Here is a 23,984-nt window from a genome sequence, read left to right on the forward strand (position 1 = left end):
GAGCTTTTCTTTTCTTGGTCTCTGACCTAGGGATCACTTTACTGACAGGTTTTGGAGGTCCATACACAGGCTTTTTACCAGTAGCCTTTCCAGCCTTAGAGGGTTTGGGTGTTTGGGCAGGTGTACTAGCTGTCTCTACACCTTTATTAACCCTACTTCTAGTCCTCCTAGCCACACTAGCCTCAGAGGTTGTAGGGACAGCCTTATCACTGGTAGTAGTTTCATTAACAAGTATAACCTCTGGATTATCATTCGCAGTTTTATCAGGAACAGTTTCTTTATCAGTAGCCTTAGGTGGGGGACTCTCATCAGACTCAGAATAGTCCACAAGGTTTTCTTGTGCCAAAGATGTGGTAACATCTGGCACCACATTTGGCGTAGCGCCATGTGTTGCAACACTTGGCGCAACATGAGTCTCAGGAGCAGTTTTCTTAATGGACTCATCAGCAACATCATTATTGGTCTTAGTAGAAGCACCAATATTACCATCAGCAGCAACAGGGGAGTTAGGAACACTTTTCCCCAAATTTTCAGACACAGTAGGTTTCTCTAAACCTAGGTTTTCAACAGAATTTGGAACATCAGAGTTTTGATTAAGTGAGTTCTTACCAGATGTGTCAACATCGTCCTCTGTAGTATCAACGACAGGAGTAGGAACATCTTTTGATGGCAGAGGATCAACATGCAGTTCAGACATTGTAAAAGACCTTCTCGATTCAGTTCGCGATTTCTTGCTCTTCTTCTTCGTTCTCTTAATTGAAGAGGAGGGAGATGAAGGATTTATGCTCGTTCGTGATGATTTTTCCTTCTTCGCAACTGATTTTCTCCTCATAGTTGGACTTATGGAAGGTATGGTGGTGAGAGGAACTGCATCGATTACCACCTTTTGTAGTGATGGAGTAGCATCTGTCTTTGTTGGTGAAGATTTGGCGGAGTTAGACATGATTTGGAATTGAAATTTTCTGAGAAGAGGAGAAGTCAGAGAAATGTTGATGAGGAAGATAGAGAGTTTTTGAGCGTGAGAGAGAGAATAGATGAAAAGTAATGATTGTGGTTGATGGAGGTTGTGGGAAGTTGAATGAGAACTTCCTTGATTAGCGTGTAACTTAAAGTGATGAGAGGTAGTTACACGCATTGCATGCTGTAACTGCTATTTGTCTTCAAAAAAGCAAATTCCAAGTTTGCCTCTTAAATTTTCAAATTGACTTGCATCCAACGCCTTAGTAAAAATGTCTGCTAATTGTTCTTCCGATGCGATGTGCTCAAGTGTAACAATTTTTTCTTCTACAAGCTCTCTTATAAAATGATGACGTATGTCAATGTGCTTAGTCCTACTATGTTGAATAGGATTTTTAGAAATGTTTATAGCACTAAGATTGTCACAGTAAAGTGTCATGACATCTTGCTCCACACTATACTCTTTCAACATTTGTCTCATCCATAACAATTGAGAACAACTACTCCCAGCTGCTATATATTCTGCCTCAGCTGTTGATAGAGACACGCTATTTTGCTTCTTACTAAACCAAGATACTAGATTGTTTCCCAAGAAGAAACATGCACCAGAGGTGCTCTTTCTATCATCAGCACTTCCAGCCCAATCTGCATCACAATATCCAATTAAGGTAGAATCATTACCATGAGAGTATAGAATTTCATAGCCACATGTGCCATTGACATATTTGAAGATCCTCTTTACTTGAGTCAGATGACTCATCTTGGGTTCAGATTGGTATCTAGCACAAACTCCAACTGCAAACATGATATCAGGCCTGCTAGCTGTGAGATATAGTAAGCTCCCAATCATACTTCTATAGAGACTTTGATCCACATCAACCCCTTTCTCATCTTTGGTAAGCTTCAAGTGTGTAGGTGCAGGTGTCCTTTTGTGACTACCACCTTCCATACCAAATTTCTTCACAATGTTTCTTGCATATTTTTCTTGAGAGATAAATATGGTGTCTTCCATTTGTTTGACCTGAAGACCTAAAAAATAGGTTAGCTCACCTACAAGACTCATTTCAAATTCAGATTGCATTTGATGCACAAAGTGTTCCACCATTTGTCGCGACATTCCACCAAATACAATATCATCCACATAGATCTGAGCTATCATTAGCTTCCCTTTCTCTTCTCTTACAAACAAGGTTTTATCATTTCCACCCTTCTTGTATCCATGGCTGACAAGAAATTCAGTCAACCTTTCATACCATGCTCTAGGGGCTTGTTTCAATCCATAAAGTGCTTTCTTTAGTTTGTAAACATGGTTAGGAAAGCTTGGATCGACAAACCCTTTTGGTTGCTCAACATATACCTCTTCATTTAGATAGCCATTTAGGAATGCACTTTTTACATCCATTTGATATAGCTTGAATTTCAAAATGCATGCCACAGCCAAGAGTAATCTTATGGACTCCAAGCGAGCAACTGGAGCAAAGGTCTCATCAAAATCTACTCCTTCTATCTGGGTGTATCCTTGTGCTACAAGTCTGGCTTTATTTCTAGTAATATCACCATTTTCATCAGTTTTGTTCTTGTACACCCACTTTGTTCCAATAACATTTATACCATCTGGTCTAGGTACTAGATCCCATACCTCACTTCTTTTGAACTGAGTTAGTTCCTCCTGCATAGCATTGATCCAGTATTCATCAGTCAAAGCTTCTTTAACATTCTTTGGTTCAATCTTTGATATGAAACATGAATTGGAGATTGCTTCTTTTGATCTTCTTGTTGCAATTCCTTGATTTGGATTTCCAATGACAAGTTCCAGAGGATGATTCTTCTGTGTTCTAGTAGATGGTCCCTTGTTTGGTCTAGGAACCTCTGTAGAAGACTCAGAACGTTGATCAGGTTCAGGTTCAGTTTGATCATCATCAGGTGTTGGGACAGGTGTTATGACATCTGTCTCTTCAGCTGGATCTGCACTTGTTGTATCACTGTCATCAACAACAACATTAATTGATTCCATCATAGTTCTTGTTCTGGAGTTAAAAACCCTGTACGCTCTGCTGTTGGTTGAGTAACCTAAAAATATCCCCTCATCACTTTTGGGATCCAATTTTCTCCTAGGTTCTCTATATGCCAGAATATAACATTTTGACCCAAACACATGGAAGTACTTCACAGTAGGCTTCCTATTCTTCCATAGTTCATACAATGTTGTAGCAGTACCTTTCCTTAATGTTACTCTATTGTGAATGTAACATGTTGTATTCATGGCTTCAGCCCAGAACTTGTAAGGAACATTTTTGGCATGCAACATTACTCTAGCAGATTCTTGTAAGGTTCTATTCTTTCTTTCAACCACACCATTTTGTTGAGGTGTAATTGGTGAAGAGAATTCATGAATTATTCCTTCAGCAGCACAAAAATCAGCAAATTTAGAGTTTTCAAATTCCTTACCATGGTCACTTCTGATTCTTACAATACCACAGTCTTTCTCTTTTTGAAGTTGTATACAAAGATTTTTGAATTCTTCAAAAGTCTCAGATTTTTCCCTAATGAAATTCACCCAAGTATACCTAGAGAAGTCATCAACAATAACAAGAACATATTTCTTACCTCCAAGACTCTCAACTTGTATGGGCCCCATCAGATCCATATGTAGTAACTCAAGAACTCTAGAGGTGGACAAGTGTTGCAACTTTTGGTGCGACACTTTGGTTTGCTTCCCAATCTGACATTCACCACAGATATTGCCTTCCTGTATCTGCAAGATTGGTAGTCCTCTGACAGCTTCTTCTGATATGACTCTCTTCATGCTCTTCAGGTTAAGGTGTCCTAATTTTTGATGCCACAGCTTAACCTCTTCATTTTTAGTTAAGAGACATGTAGATACATTACCTTCTTCAAAAGGGATCCACAAGTAGCAGTTGTCTTTTGATCTAACACCCCTCATAAGGATGTCTCCTTCATTATTGCTGACCAGACATTCATTTTTTGTAAAGTTGACTTTCATGCCTTGATCACATAGTTGGCTTATACTGATTAGATTGGCAGTTAGTCCTTTTACAAGGAGAACATTTTCAAGTTTTGGTAGACCATGGTCAATAAGTCTTCCAATACCTTTGATTTCCCCCTTTGCTCCATCTCCAAATGTCACAAAACTTGTGGCATAAGATTTTACTTCCTTTAAATATTTTTTAACACCAGTCATGTGTCTGGAACAGCCACTATCAAAGTACCAATCTTCTTTTGATGATGCTCTGAGAGATGTATGGGCAATCAGACTTTTCCCACTGCTTTCAGCTGTATACTCCTTGGTATTGGTTGCATCATCTTTTTGCTTCCATTCCATCTTTGTTTTAGTGATGGATTGATCAGATTCTTGTGGAATTTCACTTGGATAACCATACAGTTTGTAGCAATAAGGCCTTATGTGCCCCTTTCTTCCACAGTGATGACATCTCCATGAATGGTACCTGCTTCTTGGTCTAGGTATAAACCTAGGTCTCTGCCATCTTTGCTGATGTGGTGCCACATGTGGCAACACTTGTCTCTGCTGTCTAGGAGACAGGTGTGGCGACATCCTGTCATGCATTTTTGGAGACGGTTGTTTACTCAACTCAGGCAAAAATTTCCCTTCTTTGTTGTAATCCATAATCCTATTAACATTTTTGTATTCATACCCAATGCCTGTTTTGGATCTACTAGGGGCAGGCAAGGTTTCTAGGATTTCATCTAGATCACTTCCTTTGAATAGCCTAAGAACATGCTTCTTTAAATTCTCAAGATGAGAGTTTAATTCAGTTACCTCTTCATTCAGATGGGCTATCTCAGTCAGTTGTTTGATCTTGTCAGCTTCTAAGTTGATGATAGTTGCCTTCTGTTGCTCAATGATCTTTAAGCTATCTTCCCATTTAGTACCAAATTCAGAGATTCTTGATAAATTAGCAGCTCTCTCAGTTTGCAACTTAGTGATTGTCTCTTTTTGCTCTTCAGAGACTCTGCAGACTTCTGCACTCTTCAGACACAGCTTTTTATATGATTCAGCAAGCTCATCAAAGGTTAGTTCTTCTTCACATGATTCAGTGTCAGATGTGCAAACACTTGTCAATACATGTATAGCTTTTGCAGTATCAGCTTCTCCTTCAGAATCTTCATCTGACCAAGTTACAGTTAACCCCTTCTTTTGTTTCTTCAGAAAGGTTCCACATTCACTTCTGATGTGACCAAACCCCTCACATTCATGGCATTGAACACCTTTATTTGGAGCTGATTTCTCATCTGTTACAGGTTTTCTGTAATTCCTGTAAGTGTTGCGACCAATGTCAGCTGCACCTGTCTTAGAGCGTTTGTCCATTCTCTTTAGCACCTTATTAAATTGTTTTCCCAGAAGAACCATTGCATCAGAGATGCTTTGTTCAGATTCTGTGTCACTCAGTTGATCTTCTTCTTCAGCATTTGAAACAAAAGCAATACTTTTGTTTTTCTTATCCATCTTTTCATTTGTGGCTACCTCATAGGTTTGTAATGAACCAACTAGTTCATCTAGCTTCATATCTGTGATATCCTTTGCTTCTTCTATAGCTGTGACTTTCATGTCAAACTTCTTAGGTAGAGACCTGAGCATTTTTCTTACCAGCTTTTCTTCAGGTATCTTTTCACCCAAGGCATCAAATTGATTGTCAAAATCAAGTATGGTCATGTGAAAATCCTGAATGGTTTCATCATCATTCATTCTTAGATTCTCAAACTTAGTTGTTAGGAGTTGTAGCTTAGACAGCTTCACTTTAGAGGTACCTTCATGAACAGTCTCAAGAATTGTCCAAGCTTCCTTAGCACAGACACACTTTTTGATGAGTCTGAATATGTGCTTGTCAACACCATTATATAGCGCATATAATGCTTTTGAGTTTGCAAGAGCAAGCTCATCTTCTTCTTTGGACCATTCTTCAGCAGATTTCAACTCAAGAGTTGGTTTACCATCTTTGTCCATCTTCACAGGTGGAGTCCATCCTCTCAGAATTGCCTTCCATGTCTTGCTATCAATTTGTTTTAGGAAGGCCATCATGCGGGACTTCCAATAGTCATAGTTTGAAGCGCCAACCAAGAGAGGTGGTCTGGTAACAAAACCTCCTTCTTTGTCCATCCTTGCCAGAAACGATTTCCCTGGAGCTCACCCTAAAATTCAGAACAGGGTGCCTGCTCTGATGCCAATTGAAATTCCTGGCACACAGTGGACAGGTGTTGCTCAAGGTGTAGCAACACTTGTCTGTTGTAGACAGATGTTGTTACTGGTGCGCCAACACTTGTCTATAAACAGAGCAAATAACATAAAACAATACAAACAGTAAAGTAAATAACACACAAGAGTTGTTAACCCAGTTCAGCCTAAAGCCTACTCTGGGGGATACCAATCCAGGAATGAAGTCCACTATCAGCAGTATTACTTCGAAGCTAAACTCACCCGTTTACAACTTCTCACTTAATCACTACCCAATGACCCTTCTACCTAGGAACTCCTAGATATGAGACCCCGTCCCAATTCCCACCTTAGCAACACAGACAGCGCTGCTATTCAACTCAGACGATTACAACGATTGGAGACACACTCCTAAAAACTAGGATTCACTCTTGCTTAAAAGCTTGCGAGTAAACCACACAACACAATAGAACAATCTCCGTACTTCAAAGCTTAGGAGAAGTTCACACTTACAACTCAATAACACTCAGGTCCTAAGCTTGCATCAATGAGACACAAGGTAGGCTCACAATTAACACTCTAAAATCCCTAAAACACACGCTTTGTAAGAACACGATTTTAGATGCTTGAAACCATATGCTTGCCTTCGTATTTATAGCAGTAGAACGACTTGGGCTTCAAGACAAAATTAGGGCTTCTAGAATTGCGGCAGCAGTGATATATTTTTGAAATCAATAGTTATATTTTTGAAACCGCAAAAATATATTTTCCAAAAATATAATTCCTTTGGAAAATAAAACTAGGGTTTAGCTGCCTTCTGAATCACATTAAACACGTGCGCCTTCTTCTGCAAGATACCTTGAACAAATTCTTCAAACAGATCTTCAAAAGATTGAGTAGAAAATAATAACATCCAGCTGGCGCGCGCAGAACAGAGTCAGGTGTTGTTCCAAAGTGTCACAACATTTGTCACAACACTTGGGGTCAGCACACTTGTCTCAACACTTGGCTAAAATATGTTTTTGCAAAATGTAGCCAATATACAAAAACCCAACATCCCCGACACAAGACATGGCTCGACACCTAAAAGCAAATTTTAGTTTGCGTAAAATCCAAAGTTAAAAACGGGGAGAAGCTCCCCGACAAAGAGTTTTCTACAAACTCATTTATCCACAAATTTCCCAGCGAAATAACGGGGAGAAGGTCCCCGACACAGAGTTTTTACAAACTCATTTTTCTAAACGAAATGACGGGGAGAAGGTCCCCAACATTTATACAATTCATAAAGACACTCAAAATATTCGCGAAAGCGAAAACAGGGAGAAGCTCCCCGACATAAGGGTCAACTAACCTAGCTTTTGCTATAATAAACGGGGAGAGGAAACAACAATCTCCTCCCCGACACAAAACTCATAGAATTCCAGAAATTGAAGCGATATTCATCATGTTCTTCGCAAATTCCCAGAAATCCATGGATGTTCTTCATGTTTTTCCCAGAAATGCATGGACACTCATGCATATTCTTCGTGTTCATCCCCTTTTCCAGAAAATATTAAACGAAATTCAAGGGACATTCATAATGTTCTTTTCAGAACCCAGAAAATCAAGCCAAAACGCTAACATAAAGCGAAAGGCACTGGTAAGGGGCAAATCAAAGCCCGAATCATACCATTTCAAACAAAAAGCAGGTAACCACCAAACACAGTGAGAGTTGGGTCACTAAAAACCCAAAACACTACTACACACAGTGATCTAAACTACTAACAAACCCAAAACAAACAATACAAAATGGGTATGAAAGAAAAAGACATGCAAATCAAACACAGTTCATGAAAAATTGAAATAAACAAAGTGCTTTACCTTTGTGAAGAAGAGATTTGAACTGTGAAACTTCAGGAAAAACTTGAACTTTGCAGAGAAATGAAGCAGCAAACGCAAATAAACGAGGTTGCAAAAAGAGGAAAGTTTGCTATGGACCTTTCCTCCCTTATTTATAGGCTGTTCCAAATCCGCGTCCCTGTATCAAGAAAAGACACACCTTTTCCAGTATCAGCCGTTGATCAAATCCAATGGCCCTGATCAAGAACCATCAAATGGCCCTGATTCAATCTTATCAGAATTGAAGAGACGCGCCAATCCAACGACCCACAAATCTCCTCGTAAAACGAAGAGATAGACGCGTACTCCCAAGGTCATAATTGCACCTTTCAATAGCCCACACACGTGGCACTAAATGATGAAGAATCTGTCTTTTCACATCCCATCGAGCAGAACCACGCGCCTCTCGAGGGATTCGACGCTATCCCCAACGTAAATATCTCCCCGACGTTGCAAACAAGCGCAAGTTACGGGCAAGCCAAACAGACATAAGTTAATGTGCCCGCAAAAACAGGCAGCATCAACAAGATGCACTTAACACAACACCTCCTCGACAACCCGTCGAGGAACTAAAAAGCCAATAATTTCAAAGGGTAAAATCCTCTCCCCGTAATTTCCACCACGAACATCGTGGCACGTGTTACGAGCAAAGAGAAATTTCCCCTTTGAAAAATCCTCCTCGTCGTGCCACTGAGGAATTTACGAACAACATATATACTCTGCCCGCGCAAACGAGCAACAAACATAATCAATAAATTATGAACTCCTCCTAGGATTGACGAGGAAAACAACTCCTCGACATACGGGCGTGGACCTTAAGTCATTACTCCTATACCTAGGAGCAACGACTTGGGGGGCTCCTGTTCTGGACTGGGCCAAGAGCTGGCCCAATCACTTATGCCCGACATTTGGGGCATGGCCCAATAGGGGGATACTTCCCCGACACGTCAGCCAATGACGTGTCCCGCTCGACATAACAGATTAGCTCCACGCTAATCACGTGCTCGGCTATCCGTGCACGACGACCCATTCAGCCTTAGCTTAACAGCTAAGCAGCACGTTTAACACGTGCTCCATTGACCAACCATATCCGTCACGGAGTCATCCATTACCCGCCAATAGCGGAACGACTCCAAACCAGGATAGAGGCAAATAACTGCCTTCCCCTACGATACAGGGACTATCCTGGCAGTTGGGCCTGTTGGGCCGGTTATCCCGGCCCAATAGACCAACCTTTGGCCCAGCGCTGGGGGCACTATATAAGCTCTCCTATACAGGAGAGCCAAGTATTCTAAACCATTCTACACTTTCTTTCTCTCTCTTCTTTTGTATCTCTCTGTTCACTTTGCTGACTTAGGCATCGGAGCACCTGCAGGTACAAACCCCCCCTTCGGTGTGGACGCTCGCTCAACGGACCGGCCATCAATCTATTCTGATCAGTCCAGGTACGATCAGCTATGAAAACTTGTTCCAAACTTATTTATTTAAGGAGTCAAAATCAACATGTTACTTACTATTTTTGGGAGACTGATATATCCCACTCTTCCAATTTATGTGTCATATCAAGAAATTTTATTTTATTCCATGATCATTTAATTTGATTTTTTGTTTTATTTATGGAATAAAATTATGGTTTCACACGTATCTATAACATTTACATATGTTTGGTACAAGAATATTTGATTGTCTTAATAAATATATTGTTGATTTTGAGAATGAAATTATTTTGTGAAATCTGTTTCAATCATATTGATTTTGGGCTTCATCTATTTTGAGAAACTTGTGTGCATTGTTGCACCTATACATGCTTTTCATGTAACTATTTTTCATTTATGTGGTATGCATCACATGCTTTATTTCAATGTTGGTGATAGATGTGCACTTGATGTACGTTTTGTGATGCAATTAATTTACACTGCAATTTATCGTAATTCTGAGTTCAGAATTTGGATACTCATGTGTTTATGACCAAACATGTGCATCGTTTCTATTTTCTTTGGTATATGGTTTTAAAATACACAGTTACCGATCTTTGATTGTGAATATGTTTGATACTGAGACATTTTTAATTCGGCTATATTTGTTTTTTTTTAAGTCAACCATATTTGATTATTTAGTTTTGGCCTGACCTAAAACTTCTGGGCATAAGTATTGCCTCTATCTGTAAATTGGTTGATATTGTTTCGGCTATTGCTACAATTTTGTTTTTGTCGCCGAGTGATAATGTTTCATACTTTCATCAAATATATATGAGTACTTTGCAAATTTCTTGTCTTGTTTGCAATTGAAACGGTAGTTTTCCATTATGTATCAAAGACTGATTTATCAATTCTTTTAATTCATTATCAAAGATTGTTTGCAAATTTCGATTACACCTATAGTGGTGTATATGTTCCTTTATGTGGTCTGCATCTTATGCTCTATTTCAACATTCCTATTTTGCTGCAACCATGTGAAGTATGTTAAGAAATTTTGGGTGAAGAATTATTCCTAAATACCCACTGATTGTGTCCTATTTTGTTAATTATGACACCAAATATGTATTGCCTTATTTCTATAAACATGCTGAGAAAAGTTTTTGAGCAATTATTTAAGGCAATTGAAAACTAATATCCTTGTAACTTATTATTTATATAAGTTGGGTCGATTATTATTATTGAAGTCATTTTATTATGATATAACGGTTTGCACTTGATTTGTGAGCTGTTTGAGATGACACTGTCAAAGATCTTATCGTAAAGTCATCGATGTTCATCGACTCTATTTGCAAGGATGAAAGTCATACTCTTGGAGGTTAGTGGTGAAATTATTTATCCTCTTGTGACTTATTATATAATTGTGCATAAGGAGAAATTCTTTTAAGATATTATCGACTCATTTTGAAATAATAAATGTGCAATTATATATGAAAGTTTTATTGTTTTTCCAGAATATTTTTAAAATTATAAACTCTCTACAATTATCAATTGACTTCTCGTATATACTCCAATTTTAAAAACTTTACTATATTGAGTGGGAGTATTTCAAGTTTAATATTTTGAGAGTTCTATTCTGGAAAAATATAAATTTAGTGTGACATTGTTTGACATGTCCATTGTGTGATAGAGAAAATAGTTGAATATTTGTTTAAATATTTTAACGCTTTTGGATTGGTAAATTCAACTATAATTCTCTATCAAGTGGGAGAGTTTTACATGTCAACTATTTATAAATGTTTATAGAGACTTATATTGAGGAGTCATATGCTATTTATAAAAGTTCGGGACTATTTGATTTATATCCTCAATAATATTCAAATAAAGTCTCATATTATTCCGCTGCATAAATTATTTATTTATTATATTGAGTTGACTGTTTCACAGTAATGATCTCTTATGAGTTGACTGTTTCATAGTAATGATCTCTCCCCTCAAATACTATTTTTCCGCATTGAATAATTCAAGACATGTTGAGAATGCAAATTAAAATATAATGAGTGATCAGTCTAGATGCATTTATATAGTGCATATTTTTACTATTCCTATTTTGAAAAGAGCAAATGATTCCTATGCAAGAAAATTTTGTGCGTTGGTATAAACCGTCACCACCAAAGTGGGACCGTTTATATCGATTGATGAGATTTTCTTTGTAGTTTGAGGAATGTTTTTTTTTTAATTGTAACATGTAATTTTCTGCCCAAAGGTGATTATTACAGGTTACGATTAAAAATTAATTTTAGATGAAGTTATTGGAGGATGTATTGATCGGAGGAATTTGCCTGCCTAAAGGTGACAAATTTCAAAGTTCAATGTATACTTATTGATTAACTCATATGAGGTTTTTGACTAGGGTTTTTATCCCTAGTGAGTGCATTCTGCCCAAAGGTGATTGTACTATTATATTGACCTCGTTATGATAATACTAATTCAATTTGGTTTTGATTGATTCAATGAATTATCTATTGGCATGCTAATACTGCTTTTCAGATTTTAAATTCGAGCAGGGCTGATCATTCTCTTGCCAGATTGCATGGCTGGAGTTATCCTGTAGAAGGATGTGATAAAATATGTTGTGATGATTCACTATTGATTTTGGGAGCAAGCCATATTGTGGTGTGTGATGATGGTCAATTTCGTGTTTGGTTCTCTATGGATCTTGACACTTGACTATTATTCCATCACTGTGCAAGTTATTTTAAATTGCATTTTCACTATAAGCAATTATCATTTTTTCAAGTGATTCTTCACAATTTAAGGAACTTTTACTGAATCATATCAACTATTTCTCCACACATAATTGTTATGTTTCCATTGAAATGTTGAACATCTTAAAAATTATAAGAAATGGAAGCAAGTATTGGAGTTTTCTTTAAAAAATTGTGAAGGAACATTTGGATAAGTGGGAGTTTTAATATACCACTTGATTAGTGGGAGATAACTTATATTCTTTTGATATGCTTGATTAGTGGGAGTTTGAATTTTATATTAACTCCTTTTATAAATTTGAAATTATTTGAAATATAAAAATATTTGAGCTCAGTGTTGTTGGGATCACTATGCCAGTGATCAACACTATTTTGGAGCTGAGGCATTATATAAATAAATATTATAGCTCAGTGTTGTTGGGATCACTATGCCGGTGATCAACACTATTTTGGAGCTGAGGCATTATGTGAAAACATAAATAAATAAATAAGCTCAGTGTTGTCGGGATCACTTAGCCGGTGATCAACACTATTTTGGAGCTGAGGCATTATGGTATCTTAAGAACCATGTAATTTCTCTGGCTTTGAGGCATTTGAGAGAAATTATGTCTAAAATATTGGAGCTCGATGTTGATTAGATCATTATACCGCGGTAGTCAACATTGTTTTGGAGCTTAGACTTGTGGTATCTTATGGACCATATAATTTCTCTGGCTTTAATGCATTTGAGAGAAATTGAGGACTGACGAAGAAAATGATAGAATGGTTAAGATCACAAACATATCATTTTCTCGCTACACTCTACACGAATGACTAATCGACGGAGTTTGGTGGTATTTGTAACTATGGAAGGTATTGTATCAATAACGATATAATTGCCGCCATGATTCGATATCATTTAACTTTTGTTGGATGGAGTCTTAATTAGATGTTGCATCTTGGGATCATTGTGGCCACATTAAAATATGTTATCAACCCGAGAGTCGTTTTCAAAATGTTTTCTCAAATTAAAAATATACAATTGATTTTGCCCAAGTGGGAGAATGTTAGAATATTTTCCAATATTATGTGGGCTGCAATCAATTGTGAGTTTTGGTTTTAATAAAAACGGGTTGATGTTGTTGTGATCCATTTGATGATGCTTAAGCCCGATAATTGTGATCAGTAATAATGGGCTTGAACACTAATTCTGATTTGTGTAGAAACAAAGTGTAGGCCCAACTCTAGAGTCCATGATGGGTGGTACTAGGGTTGTGATCTTATATAAGATTGGCTAGGTCCCCTTTGCCGTCACGTACAAACAACACAGTAAGCTCATTTGTGGTTTTACCCATCAAAGACCTCAAAGACCGGAGCAAGTGATAGGCAAAGGAAGACCTTGTCTAACATATCGGTGATTCCGATATCGGCTATTTCGGTAAACATGATTGTCGATTCAAGTAAGTGTGTTCTAATTTCATATAATATATCGATCTCTAAATTGTTAATTATTACATGGGCCTCCCTTTAAATCAAATCACACTTAATTAACTTACTTTTAATTATTTAAAAATAAAATTGAATTATAAAAACAGTGGAGAGAGAAGAGTCTACGGGACAAAATTAAGTGAGAGTTGAAAAGTCAAACAAAAAATAACTATAACTACTTTCTACGGTAATTATTATAAATAAATTTGATTTTTTTTTGTAGATTGAAAAAATAATGTATTATGAATTAAATACATTACTTTTTAAATGTACCAAAAAAATTAAATTTGCTTATAAAAATGACCGGAGAGAGTATATATAAAACTCTTTCATATTGCAACTAAAACTTGAGAAAGTGTTTTTTTTTAGTCTAAAGTTTTGCAAACACAAAAAATTAATACACTTGAAAAAATGTATTTTTAAAATTAAATTTTTCCATGTGTCATTGACGTAAATACGGGAAAAATATTTTACCTACAATCGATCTGTCCAAACTATGATGTAAATACGAGAAAAATATTTTACCTGCAATCGATTGGTCCGAACTATTTTAAGTGCAATGTTTTGTCACTAAGTAAAATTAATAAAATAATCAACTGCTCAAAACATTTAAAAATATGAATTGATTGATAGTAATTTAGAAAAACAAAGTTACCATACACTTTTATTTAAATACTCATTACAATGTTTATATAGAAAGAAAAAAAAAGAAGAATAATGACACTGTCAATTGAAGAGACAAAAACGAGTGAAAGAAAGTTATGTGAAAAGAAACTTGCCTCGATCGATGAGTTTGTGGCCCCATAATGATAGTGTAAATGAGGTTGAAAATTCATAATATAATTAGAAAAACTTTCTTTCTGCAGTATTTGTATTTGTAAATTGTGCAACATACACGGGGTAAGTTGTCCAATGATCAAAACACATGAAGATGTAGATATATAGAGTTAATTGATCAGTCTAAACTATTATTTTAAGTGTAATGTTTGTCGCTAAGTAAAATTTATAAAATAAAAATAGTGATTTCAACGAAGCAAACACGGAACAAGTTATGCGCTAATCAAAACACATGAAGATGCAAATAGCTAATTGATCAGTCCAAACTATTTTAAGTGCAATGTTTGTCACTAAGTAAAATTTATAAAATAAAAATAGTGATTTCAACGAAACAAACATGTTGCACATACACAGGTTAAGTTATATGTTGATCCAAACACAAGAAAACTTTGATAGCTAATTGATTAGTCCAAACTATTTTAAGTACAATGTTTGTCACTAAATAAAATTTATAGAATAAAAATAGTGATTTCAACGAAGCAAACACGGGACAAGTTATGCGCCGATCAAAACACATGAAGATGTGAATAGCTAATTGACCAGTCCAAACTATTTTAAGTGCAATGTTTGTTACTAACTAAAATTTATAAAACAAAAATAGTGATTTCAAGGAAATAAACACGTTGCACATACATGGAGCAAGTTATCCGCTGATCAAATTTATAAAACAAAAATAGTGATTCCAAATTTAAAATCTCAGTTCCTACACAAAATAATTCAACTTACAACATTGAATTTGGTTGATAACAATGATCACACTACGATCAAACGCACCCCACGACCCAACAACCCTGACGAAACCTAACGCGCGGAACGCGCGACCCGTGCGAATGCCCGGGTATGTTACTAGTTTACACTTTAAAATTGGTCTCCAAGTATGAACAAGTTAAAGCCACGGTTGAATCATCTGAGTTAGTGCATAACCATGATTCATCTAGGAATAAATCAGCATTAGCTGAATCAACAAAACGGGAAGAATGTTTCAAGAGGACAATAGGCATGAAAGATGCATACATAGGAAGTGTAAGCTTTTTTTATGAATAACCCTTGCAAAATCATATATTCCATTTTTCGTCAAACTTTGAGATTTTCTATTTCTTTGTGAAGCTTGAGAAAGCCTTGCGTGAAATGCGTACGGAATGTGTTGAAACAAAGGTTGCAGCTGACAATATGTTAGTTGAAGCATACCAATTGATAGATGAAGCACAAGAAAAGTTTATGCAGGCTGAAGCCAAAGTGTGTGCTGCGGAATCTTTGCGAGCAGATGCTAATCGTTATAACAGTGTTGCAGAAAGGAAGCTTGGTGATGTTGATGCGCGTGAAGATAATCTCAGGCGGCAAATTATATCTTTCAAATCAGAGTATGTTATTATTCTTATAATATAACTAATTAATAAGTGAATTTATTTGATCTTGAGTAAGTTGATGATCTTAATCCACCTGTAATAATATAAAAATTTGATAGATTAATTTTTTCAGAAAGTATGTTGTTCTCTTTCTTTTTCCCTTCTCTCACAGTTGTGATGAAAAAGACAAGGAGAAGGATCTTGAGAGGCAATCTCTCTCTGAAAGGCAAAAGGCTTTGTAGCAAGAACATGAAAGGTTACTTCAATCACAAAATATCAAAAAATGACTATAAATCCTAAAATCGGCCGAAAAACCTAAAATCGATCGAAAACCTAAAAAATCGGCCGAAAACTTAAAATCAGCCAAAATCCCAAAAATCGACTATAAACCCTCAAATCGGCCGAAAAACTTAAAATCGACCGAAAACCCAAAAAATCGGCCAAAATCCAAAAAATCGACTATAAACCCAAAAAATCGGCCAAAATCGCAAAATTTGACTTTAAACCCTAAAATCGACCGAAAACTCAAAAAATCGGCCGAAAAACTTAAAATCATCCAAAAACCCTAAAATCGACTATAAACCATAAAATCGATGAAAACCAAAAAAATAGGCCGAAAAATCTAAAATCGTCCCTAAACCCAAAAAAGGAACAAACTTTCTTTTTTTTTAAAAAAAGAAAAACTTTAGTTTTTCAAATATATATATATATATATATATATATATATATATATATATATATATATATATATATATATATATATATATATATATATAAAAATATATTAAAAAAGATAAAAATAATTGACAAAGGGTATAATTGACAAATCGTATTCTTAAAACACAAACGTGATAGTTCATTAGAAATGCTAAATATGATAGAACTGAACACTTTTAAGAAAACGAAAGGAGTAGAAAATATGGATCACACAGATAGACGCGGATCGCGGAACACACATATCTGACAGCTAGTGACTATAATTACAACGAGTGCAACCGTGTATGAAACTGTTATCACAAGTTAAAACGATGATTCAGAGGCGTATTCGACATTTAATTTGGTTAACTACTACTTGGTGTATATGGAGATTGAGGAACAATATCATATTTCAAGGGGCGGTGGCTGATGTGTGTATTTTGGTTGATAACATCATGGCGATCTCGTGGATTTGGTTTAGTGGTAGAGCTGGGCGCAAGTCTACCTATTCTTTTTCGGATTGGTGTATTATTCCTATTGTATGTTTACTTAGTATATAATTCTTTGTAACGAATTGTAAGGGGTTGAGTACCCCTTATACTCCTTTATAATTCAATTTTACTTATAAAAAAAAAATGATGATTCAGAAAAATAATAACATTAACAAGTATATATTTATTGATTTTAACCACTAAAAAAACGAAAGATAATACAGAAACTTATTCCAATATAATAATTAACAAGCCAAATGTATGTAAGACTTGTAAGTACAATATAGTGACACAAATGTAATACTGACTATTGAGAAGTAATACAATATAAAACCCTTGTAATAAGTAATTGGAATTTTTTTTTCTGCAACCCGTAATATAAAACCCTTGTAATAAGTAATACAATATACTGACTATTATATCCTTATCAAATGAGACTATGATAATTGCTGTTAGTGCTACTGATGACTCTCTTCAAAACAAGCTCTCTGATCTCATTTAAAATTCATCTATTTTCAACTGAAAATTCATCTAATTTCAACTGGAACTATTGTTGTGTGTTAATTGCTCTCAGAACTTTAATACAAACCGGAACACTTTTTAAAGGTGTTCCGATAAAAACAAAAACGATTCCAAATTTTTCTCCACACTGGAACATTATTGAAAAAGTATTTCAGTAAAATTAACATGTCGGAAAAGAAAAAGCTTACCAGAACAGTGTTTGAAGGGGTGTAGTAAAAAATAATAAAATATACTAAAATAAGATAAGGGTATAATAGGAATATTTTAAAATATGTTGGGGTAAAGGGATAAATGTAGGGATAAAAAACAAAATTCTAAATAATTTTATTGAATGGCTATTATAGGATTGTACGATGATATGACCAAGACATTCACGTTTTGTGTTTTGTCTACATGCTCAAATCCAACATATAAAATTTAAATAAAACCACACACGTACCCCTCAATTACTTTATTGTCACTATTATCAATTTTCCCTAACAAAATTTATTTTCAATACTCTCTTTCCCCAATGTATGAAACATTGATCTCATACAAATTATGATTTAATAAAACAAAATCTTCTAACATAATATAATAATCTCATAATTAATCTAAGTAACCATTAGAAGGAAATCCATGAAGTAAGCCATAAGATAAAGCCATGAGTAGAATTGCAGCTTCTTTCTCATCTTGAGGAAAAACTTGATGAGGATCAGTCAAATTGTTACTCAAACTTGCTATCAAATCTTCAAAAGTTAAACATTTATTTCCAATTTTACCCTTGCTTTTCAAATGCGGTGCACATTGATCAATTTTTGACCTTTTCCTTTTGATTTGCAACTTTTTTTCCTTCAAATTAGGTTTCTCAGCCGCCACAAGAGTTTCACCATTTGCAGATGCTGCTGCTGCAAGGGCGCGTCGCGCTTTCCTTTGTCGAATACCGCAGGCATTGCATAGTGACTGTTAACAACATTTTTTTTATAAACATTTAGATTATTATATGACATGATTCAATTTTTTCAAATTAGTTCTACACATCACACACATTGGTATTGCCAAATTGTAAATTGGATTAATGTGCTATACTAAATTAACCTCAAAGTCCATCTTTAAACATTATCTAAAAAGTTCATATTAAAAACACTATGTAAAAATTAAATTATTTATATCATAAAAGAAATAACATTGTCATAAAATAATGAATCCGTGAGCAATATGTACCTTAGGACCTGTTGGTCCACTTCTCCAGAGAGGGGTCTTAGTTGTGTGGCAATCACTGCAAACCCTAATAGTGATGTTGTTGTTTGAAGAATTGTTGTTGCTACTATAATCAAATCCTAATAGCTTTTCTTTTTCAAACTTGTTCTTAGAACCCCTTTGATCTTCCATCATTTTATGAATAATTCTCTTCTTTGATGGCATCCATTTCAATGAAGTACTATCCTCATCTTTATAATCTTCATTTTCATCTTCTTTCTTCATTTCTTGATGATCCCATGATCCATTAGAAGAAACAAACTTCTCAACCTAAAAGATCACAATCAAATGCTTGATCAATTTTTTTGAAACTATAAAGAAAATTTTCTACATATATTATTATATATGAAAATATAAACACAAGAGGTATTCCAATTGATATACAATTATTTTTATAGACAAATATTAGTGATTAATTTGAGTTAGTGCAATAACAAAAAAATCTTGAAATTATTAAAAATAATAGATATCGAACTCAACTCTGGACATCTTTGTTGAATTCTTTCGATGTTCGAATCCATTAATACTAGGTTAAATCTATATACATAAATCTAATGAGCCGAATACTGATAGTGAAAACAAAATCAAATAAAAAAATTACCAATATAACCTAAATTTATACATGATCAAATTGGTTAGAGCAAATATATATTATATATGACAATAATTAAATAAAATTAAAAAGGATGCTACTTTTTCTTTTTAATACATGATATATATGATACCTCTAAATGATCATCACTTTGTATGTGACTTGGTTCCAAAGAATAAGATCTTCCTTGATCTTGATTTTGGTTGAAGAGTATGGAATATGAAGAAGAGGGTTGATGAATATTTGAATTGAAGAGATGGTGGTGATTGTGATCTAATTCATTATTAAGATCAAAAGACATAGGAGAAAGATAGTGAATGGACAAATACAGGTAACACACAAACCGAGAGAAAAAAGGGAGAGACAAAGGTGTGACTGTAGACTGAGGTATGGATCAGTATATAGAGATGCAACAGTACCTTTTGTTTGGTAAATAAATTCAGGTTGAAAAGGGTTTATGGGGAGAGAGATAAAATATAGAAGATTTATTTATTTATTTATTTATTTTTGAAGATTTTAGATTTCAATATAATTTAGATTTATATTTAAAATAAGACAATATTAGAATTTAATATTTATATTTGTATTTAGAATTTTCAGGATACGCTTAGAATTTATAGGATTTTTTTTTTTTATGCTTGTTTTACTTGTAGCTCTATATATAGAGTCATAAATCATGATGAATAAAATAAGAACTTGAGTTTGACCCAAAAAAAATAAAAAGAACTTGAGTATTCTTCATATAGCCATATATTTGAGGAGAGTTTTTTCCCTAAAAATATATCCCATCAAATTCCGCAAATACAAAAATACAAAAAACAATATCATAAAAAGACAAACTTTTGAATAGGTGTTTTATTATGCAACTATAAAAAAAAAATTGTAAGATTTATTTAGATTAAAATGAGTTGAATCTAAAATAATTTATTGAGAAGAAATGTAAAAATTTGTTTAACAATAAATTTGAGTAAAATTTAAGCTTTTTAAATTTAAGTTAGAATAATTGTAAAAGAGTACTATTAAAGAAATTGTAAATGTAAAATATTCTATTCTTCTAATTATGTCAAAATTAATTTTATATCTCTAGAATTAATCTTACATCATTTAAATGTGGATACAAACACGGATTATGCACGACCCCCTTATTTAAAAAAAAAAAAAAAGGGATTTAAACATGCAAAGAAATTTAGAAATACTATTTCAATTTATTAAAATGTGAAATCACTAAAACCTCCGACGACAACAATCAACTTTTCTAGTAGTAGAAATTTAAAACAAGAACAATAAAAGTGAATATGAATTGATTTTTAAATCACACACGTGGTTAGTTTGTTTTTGTTTTTGTTGAATTGATACCTAACAGCTATTTCAATTGTAAAGACGAAAAAATTAGTACATTAATCTGTTAAATAGATTTTAATTATTTAGAGGTTGAGTTAGTCTATACAATTATATGGAGGGCACAAGTTATCAAATGGTGCACGGTGCACCACTTATCAATAATTTTATAACGAATACGAATTTTATAAAATTCTCAGTTGGATAGAAAGTTTATATCATATAGATCATCCATATAAATTTTTAAAAAAATTAAAAATTATTTGATGTGTTATTGAGACCTATCAAAATTAACGGTATTTAATAAAAATTCATAAGCCGTTAATTTTGATGAGTCTCAATAACATATCAAATGATTTTCAATTTTTTTAAAAAATTATATAAATAATCTACACGATATAAACTTTCTACCCAACGGTGAATTTTATAAAATTTGTATTCGATATAGAGTTATCGACAACTGGTGCACCGTGCACCACTTGTCTTACTCTTTCATTTTAGCCAAAGACGAGAGTATATTTTGATTTCAAAATTCAAATAGTAGAATACGAATAGAATATTATGCCTTTATTCTTAAGAAGAATGATGAAAGAAAATTTTATGATGATTTTTTAAGTACTATTTGAGAATAGTTTTTAGTAGTGTTAGCAGCAATTAAAGACCAAAAGCAAGCAAATACCTAGAGAAAATAAGTTACTTGGCCAAGAAGTAAGAAAAGTGGAAAAAACATAAAAAAAAATGAGCAAAAACAGAAGAAAACACGCGCACCATCGTACCCAAGATGAGATACTTCGCAGCACGATGAAGGCGGTTAAATAAATCAAGAAAATTTGAAGAAAATCTTCATCGTACCACGATAAGATCCATCGTGGCCACGATGGGACGATTCTAAACGTCATTGTGGCTACGATGGATACGATGGAGCGCAGGAAAAAACGCAAATAGAGCCCTTCTCCTTCACAATTATTAATTCATTTCCAATATTCAATAGAGTTAAGAGAACTCTAAGGAGGAGGCAATGAGGGTCAAGGAACTCCGAAGCAATAAGGTTCCTTTCTTTTCATTGTCTTTGTAATGTATTTTTCCTAGGTTAGGCTGAGTAGATGAACTCCCTTATGAATGCTTGAGACATGTAATTTGGTTCGAACAAGATTATATTCGATTGCTATTTAGTTATTCTCTATAATTGTCTTATTTTAATTCTTTGTTCTTAATCTTGATCACGTTATAGAACAAACCCATAAGAATTAGCTGATTCCATGACAACAGAATAATAGGCTCGAATCTAAAGACAATTCAACCAACCAACATGAGACCATTAAATTCAGTACCTGAGGATGGGGGTAGGATTAAGATTCACACTTAGTTAAATTTTGCATGTTTAGGGTTAATCAAACAAGGTAGGAGAACACGTGAGAACTTGTTAAACGTTGAGTTTGTTAAGGGTAAGGACACCTTTTTAAAGGTTGAACTCGTTAAAGGTAAGGATACCATAAAAACAAGGGAAAAACCTACCAGCGGTTGACTAAACTTTATTCAAATTGCAATAGAGATAAGAAATGGTAACATTGAGCTTATTTTAATATAAATTAATCTGTTGGATAATAACAAATAGTGAAGTAAGATATAACGCTAGTTACCAAGCAGTGGTAAGGGAGAGATTCAAAACACTTAACCACCCCTGCATCTACTCGCACACCTATTTATTTTAATTGTTATTTGTTTCTCTGTCGTTTATTTTAATTGATCTTTATTTTCAATTATCAAAACTCTTTCAAAACCAACAAAGTGAATGCAAAACACCTTTACTTTCTAAATTCCTAAGCGAAATTAGTAAATTTGCCATAATTCCTTGGAGACGATAACTTACTACATTATTACTTGATAACGATTTTGTGCACTTGCAGAAAAGTTTCAAGAACATCGCCATTAAAATTTTAGGTTTGTGTAAGATAGACTCTTACTAAAAAAATTTAAATAAACATGGAGGATATAAGTAATATTTAATTAAAATTTATCAAAAATAGTATAGTCTAGGTTTTATTTTTATTTTGGCTTAAATGCAGTTTTACCCCTCCATGTTTTGATTAAATCGGAATTTTACCCCCTCTGTTTTAAAATGCGAACTTTTAACCCTCCTGTTTTATAATTTTTTGGATTTTGCCCCCCCTAAAATTCTGCTTTCGAGTCTAAACTTCAAAGCATCGCACAAAATTCAATTTAGATCAATAATTTACCAAACTGATACCGAAATGACCGTAATCGAGTTAGATTTCTACATAATCAAACCCCACTAAATTTGGAGTTACAGAGAGAGATTAATTAACGTTTTAGTGAAGGTATGTCTTCCAAAATTCTGCACAAAATCTGCGTTCGAGTAACAACTTCAAAGTTTTGCACACAACTCAATTTGGATCAATAATTCACCAAAAGGATACCGAAATGACCGTAATCGAGTTATATTTACACAGAATCAAACCACACTAAATTTGGAGTTAAAAAGAGAGATTAATTACCGTTTTAGTGAAGGTATGTCATCCAAAATTCTGCACAAAATCTGCTTTCGAGTCACAACTTCAAAGTTTCGCAAACAACTCAATTTGGATCAATAATTCACCAAACGGATATCTAAATGACCGTAATCGAGTTATCTTTGGACAGAATCAAACCCCACTAAATTTGGAGTTACAAAGAGAGATTAATTACCGTTTTAGTGAAGGTCTGTCCAATTACTAATTTTGCAGAAATCTACTTCTGACCTTCAAATTCAACATCGTCTAACAAAAAGATCGTAACTCCAAATTCGAAGAAATTGAAATGACAACAAGGGTAGTTTTTTTAGCTTTCCAGACATATAAGTACTATTAAAAAAAGAGCTATAGGGTGAGAGATATGACACAAATACTAGTAGTAGTTCTATACAATAATTAATTTGGACAGACCTTCACTAAAATGATAATTAATCTCTCTGTGTAACTCCAAATTTAGTGGACTTCGATTCTGTGGAAAATTAACTCGATTGCGGTCATTTCTGTACCAGTTTGGTGAATTATGGATCCAAATTGAAATCTGTGCGAAACTTTGAAGTTGAGACTCGAAAACAGATTTTGTGCAGAATTTTGGTGGGGGGCAAAATCCAAAAAATTATAAAATAGGGGGGGTAAAAGTCCGCATTTTAAAACAGGGGGATAAAATTCTGATTTAATCAAAATAGAGGGGCAAAACTGCATTTAAACTTTTTATTTTT

General features: G+C 34.3%; 1 protein-coding gene across 1 annotated transcript; it reads right to left on the reverse strand.

Moving 5' to 3' along the window:
- Positions 1–17,862: 17,862 nt before the first annotated feature.
- Positions 17,863–19,838, reverse strand: LOC123884653 (putative GATA transcription factor 22). The gene is made up of 3 exons (XM_045933800.1): positions 19,533–19,838; positions 18,772–19,077; positions 17,863–18,510 (listed from the first exon to the last, which is right to left on the reverse strand). The coding sequence occupies exons 1-3, from the start codon at positions 19,698–19,700 to the stop codon at positions 18,157–18,159; spliced, it is 828 nt and encodes a 275-aa protein (XP_045789756.1). The 5' UTR covers positions 19,701–19,838; the 3' UTR covers positions 17,863–18,156.
- Between the last annotated feature and the right edge of the window lie 4,146 nt (positions 19,839–23,984).

This window comes from Trifolium pratense, linkage group LG5, assembly GCF_020283565.1.
Source record: "Trifolium pratense cultivar HEN17-A07 linkage group LG5, ARS_RC_1.1, whole genome shotgun sequence".
Lineage (NCBI taxonomy): Eukaryota > Viridiplantae > Streptophyta > Magnoliopsida > Fabales > Fabaceae > Trifolium > Trifolium pratense.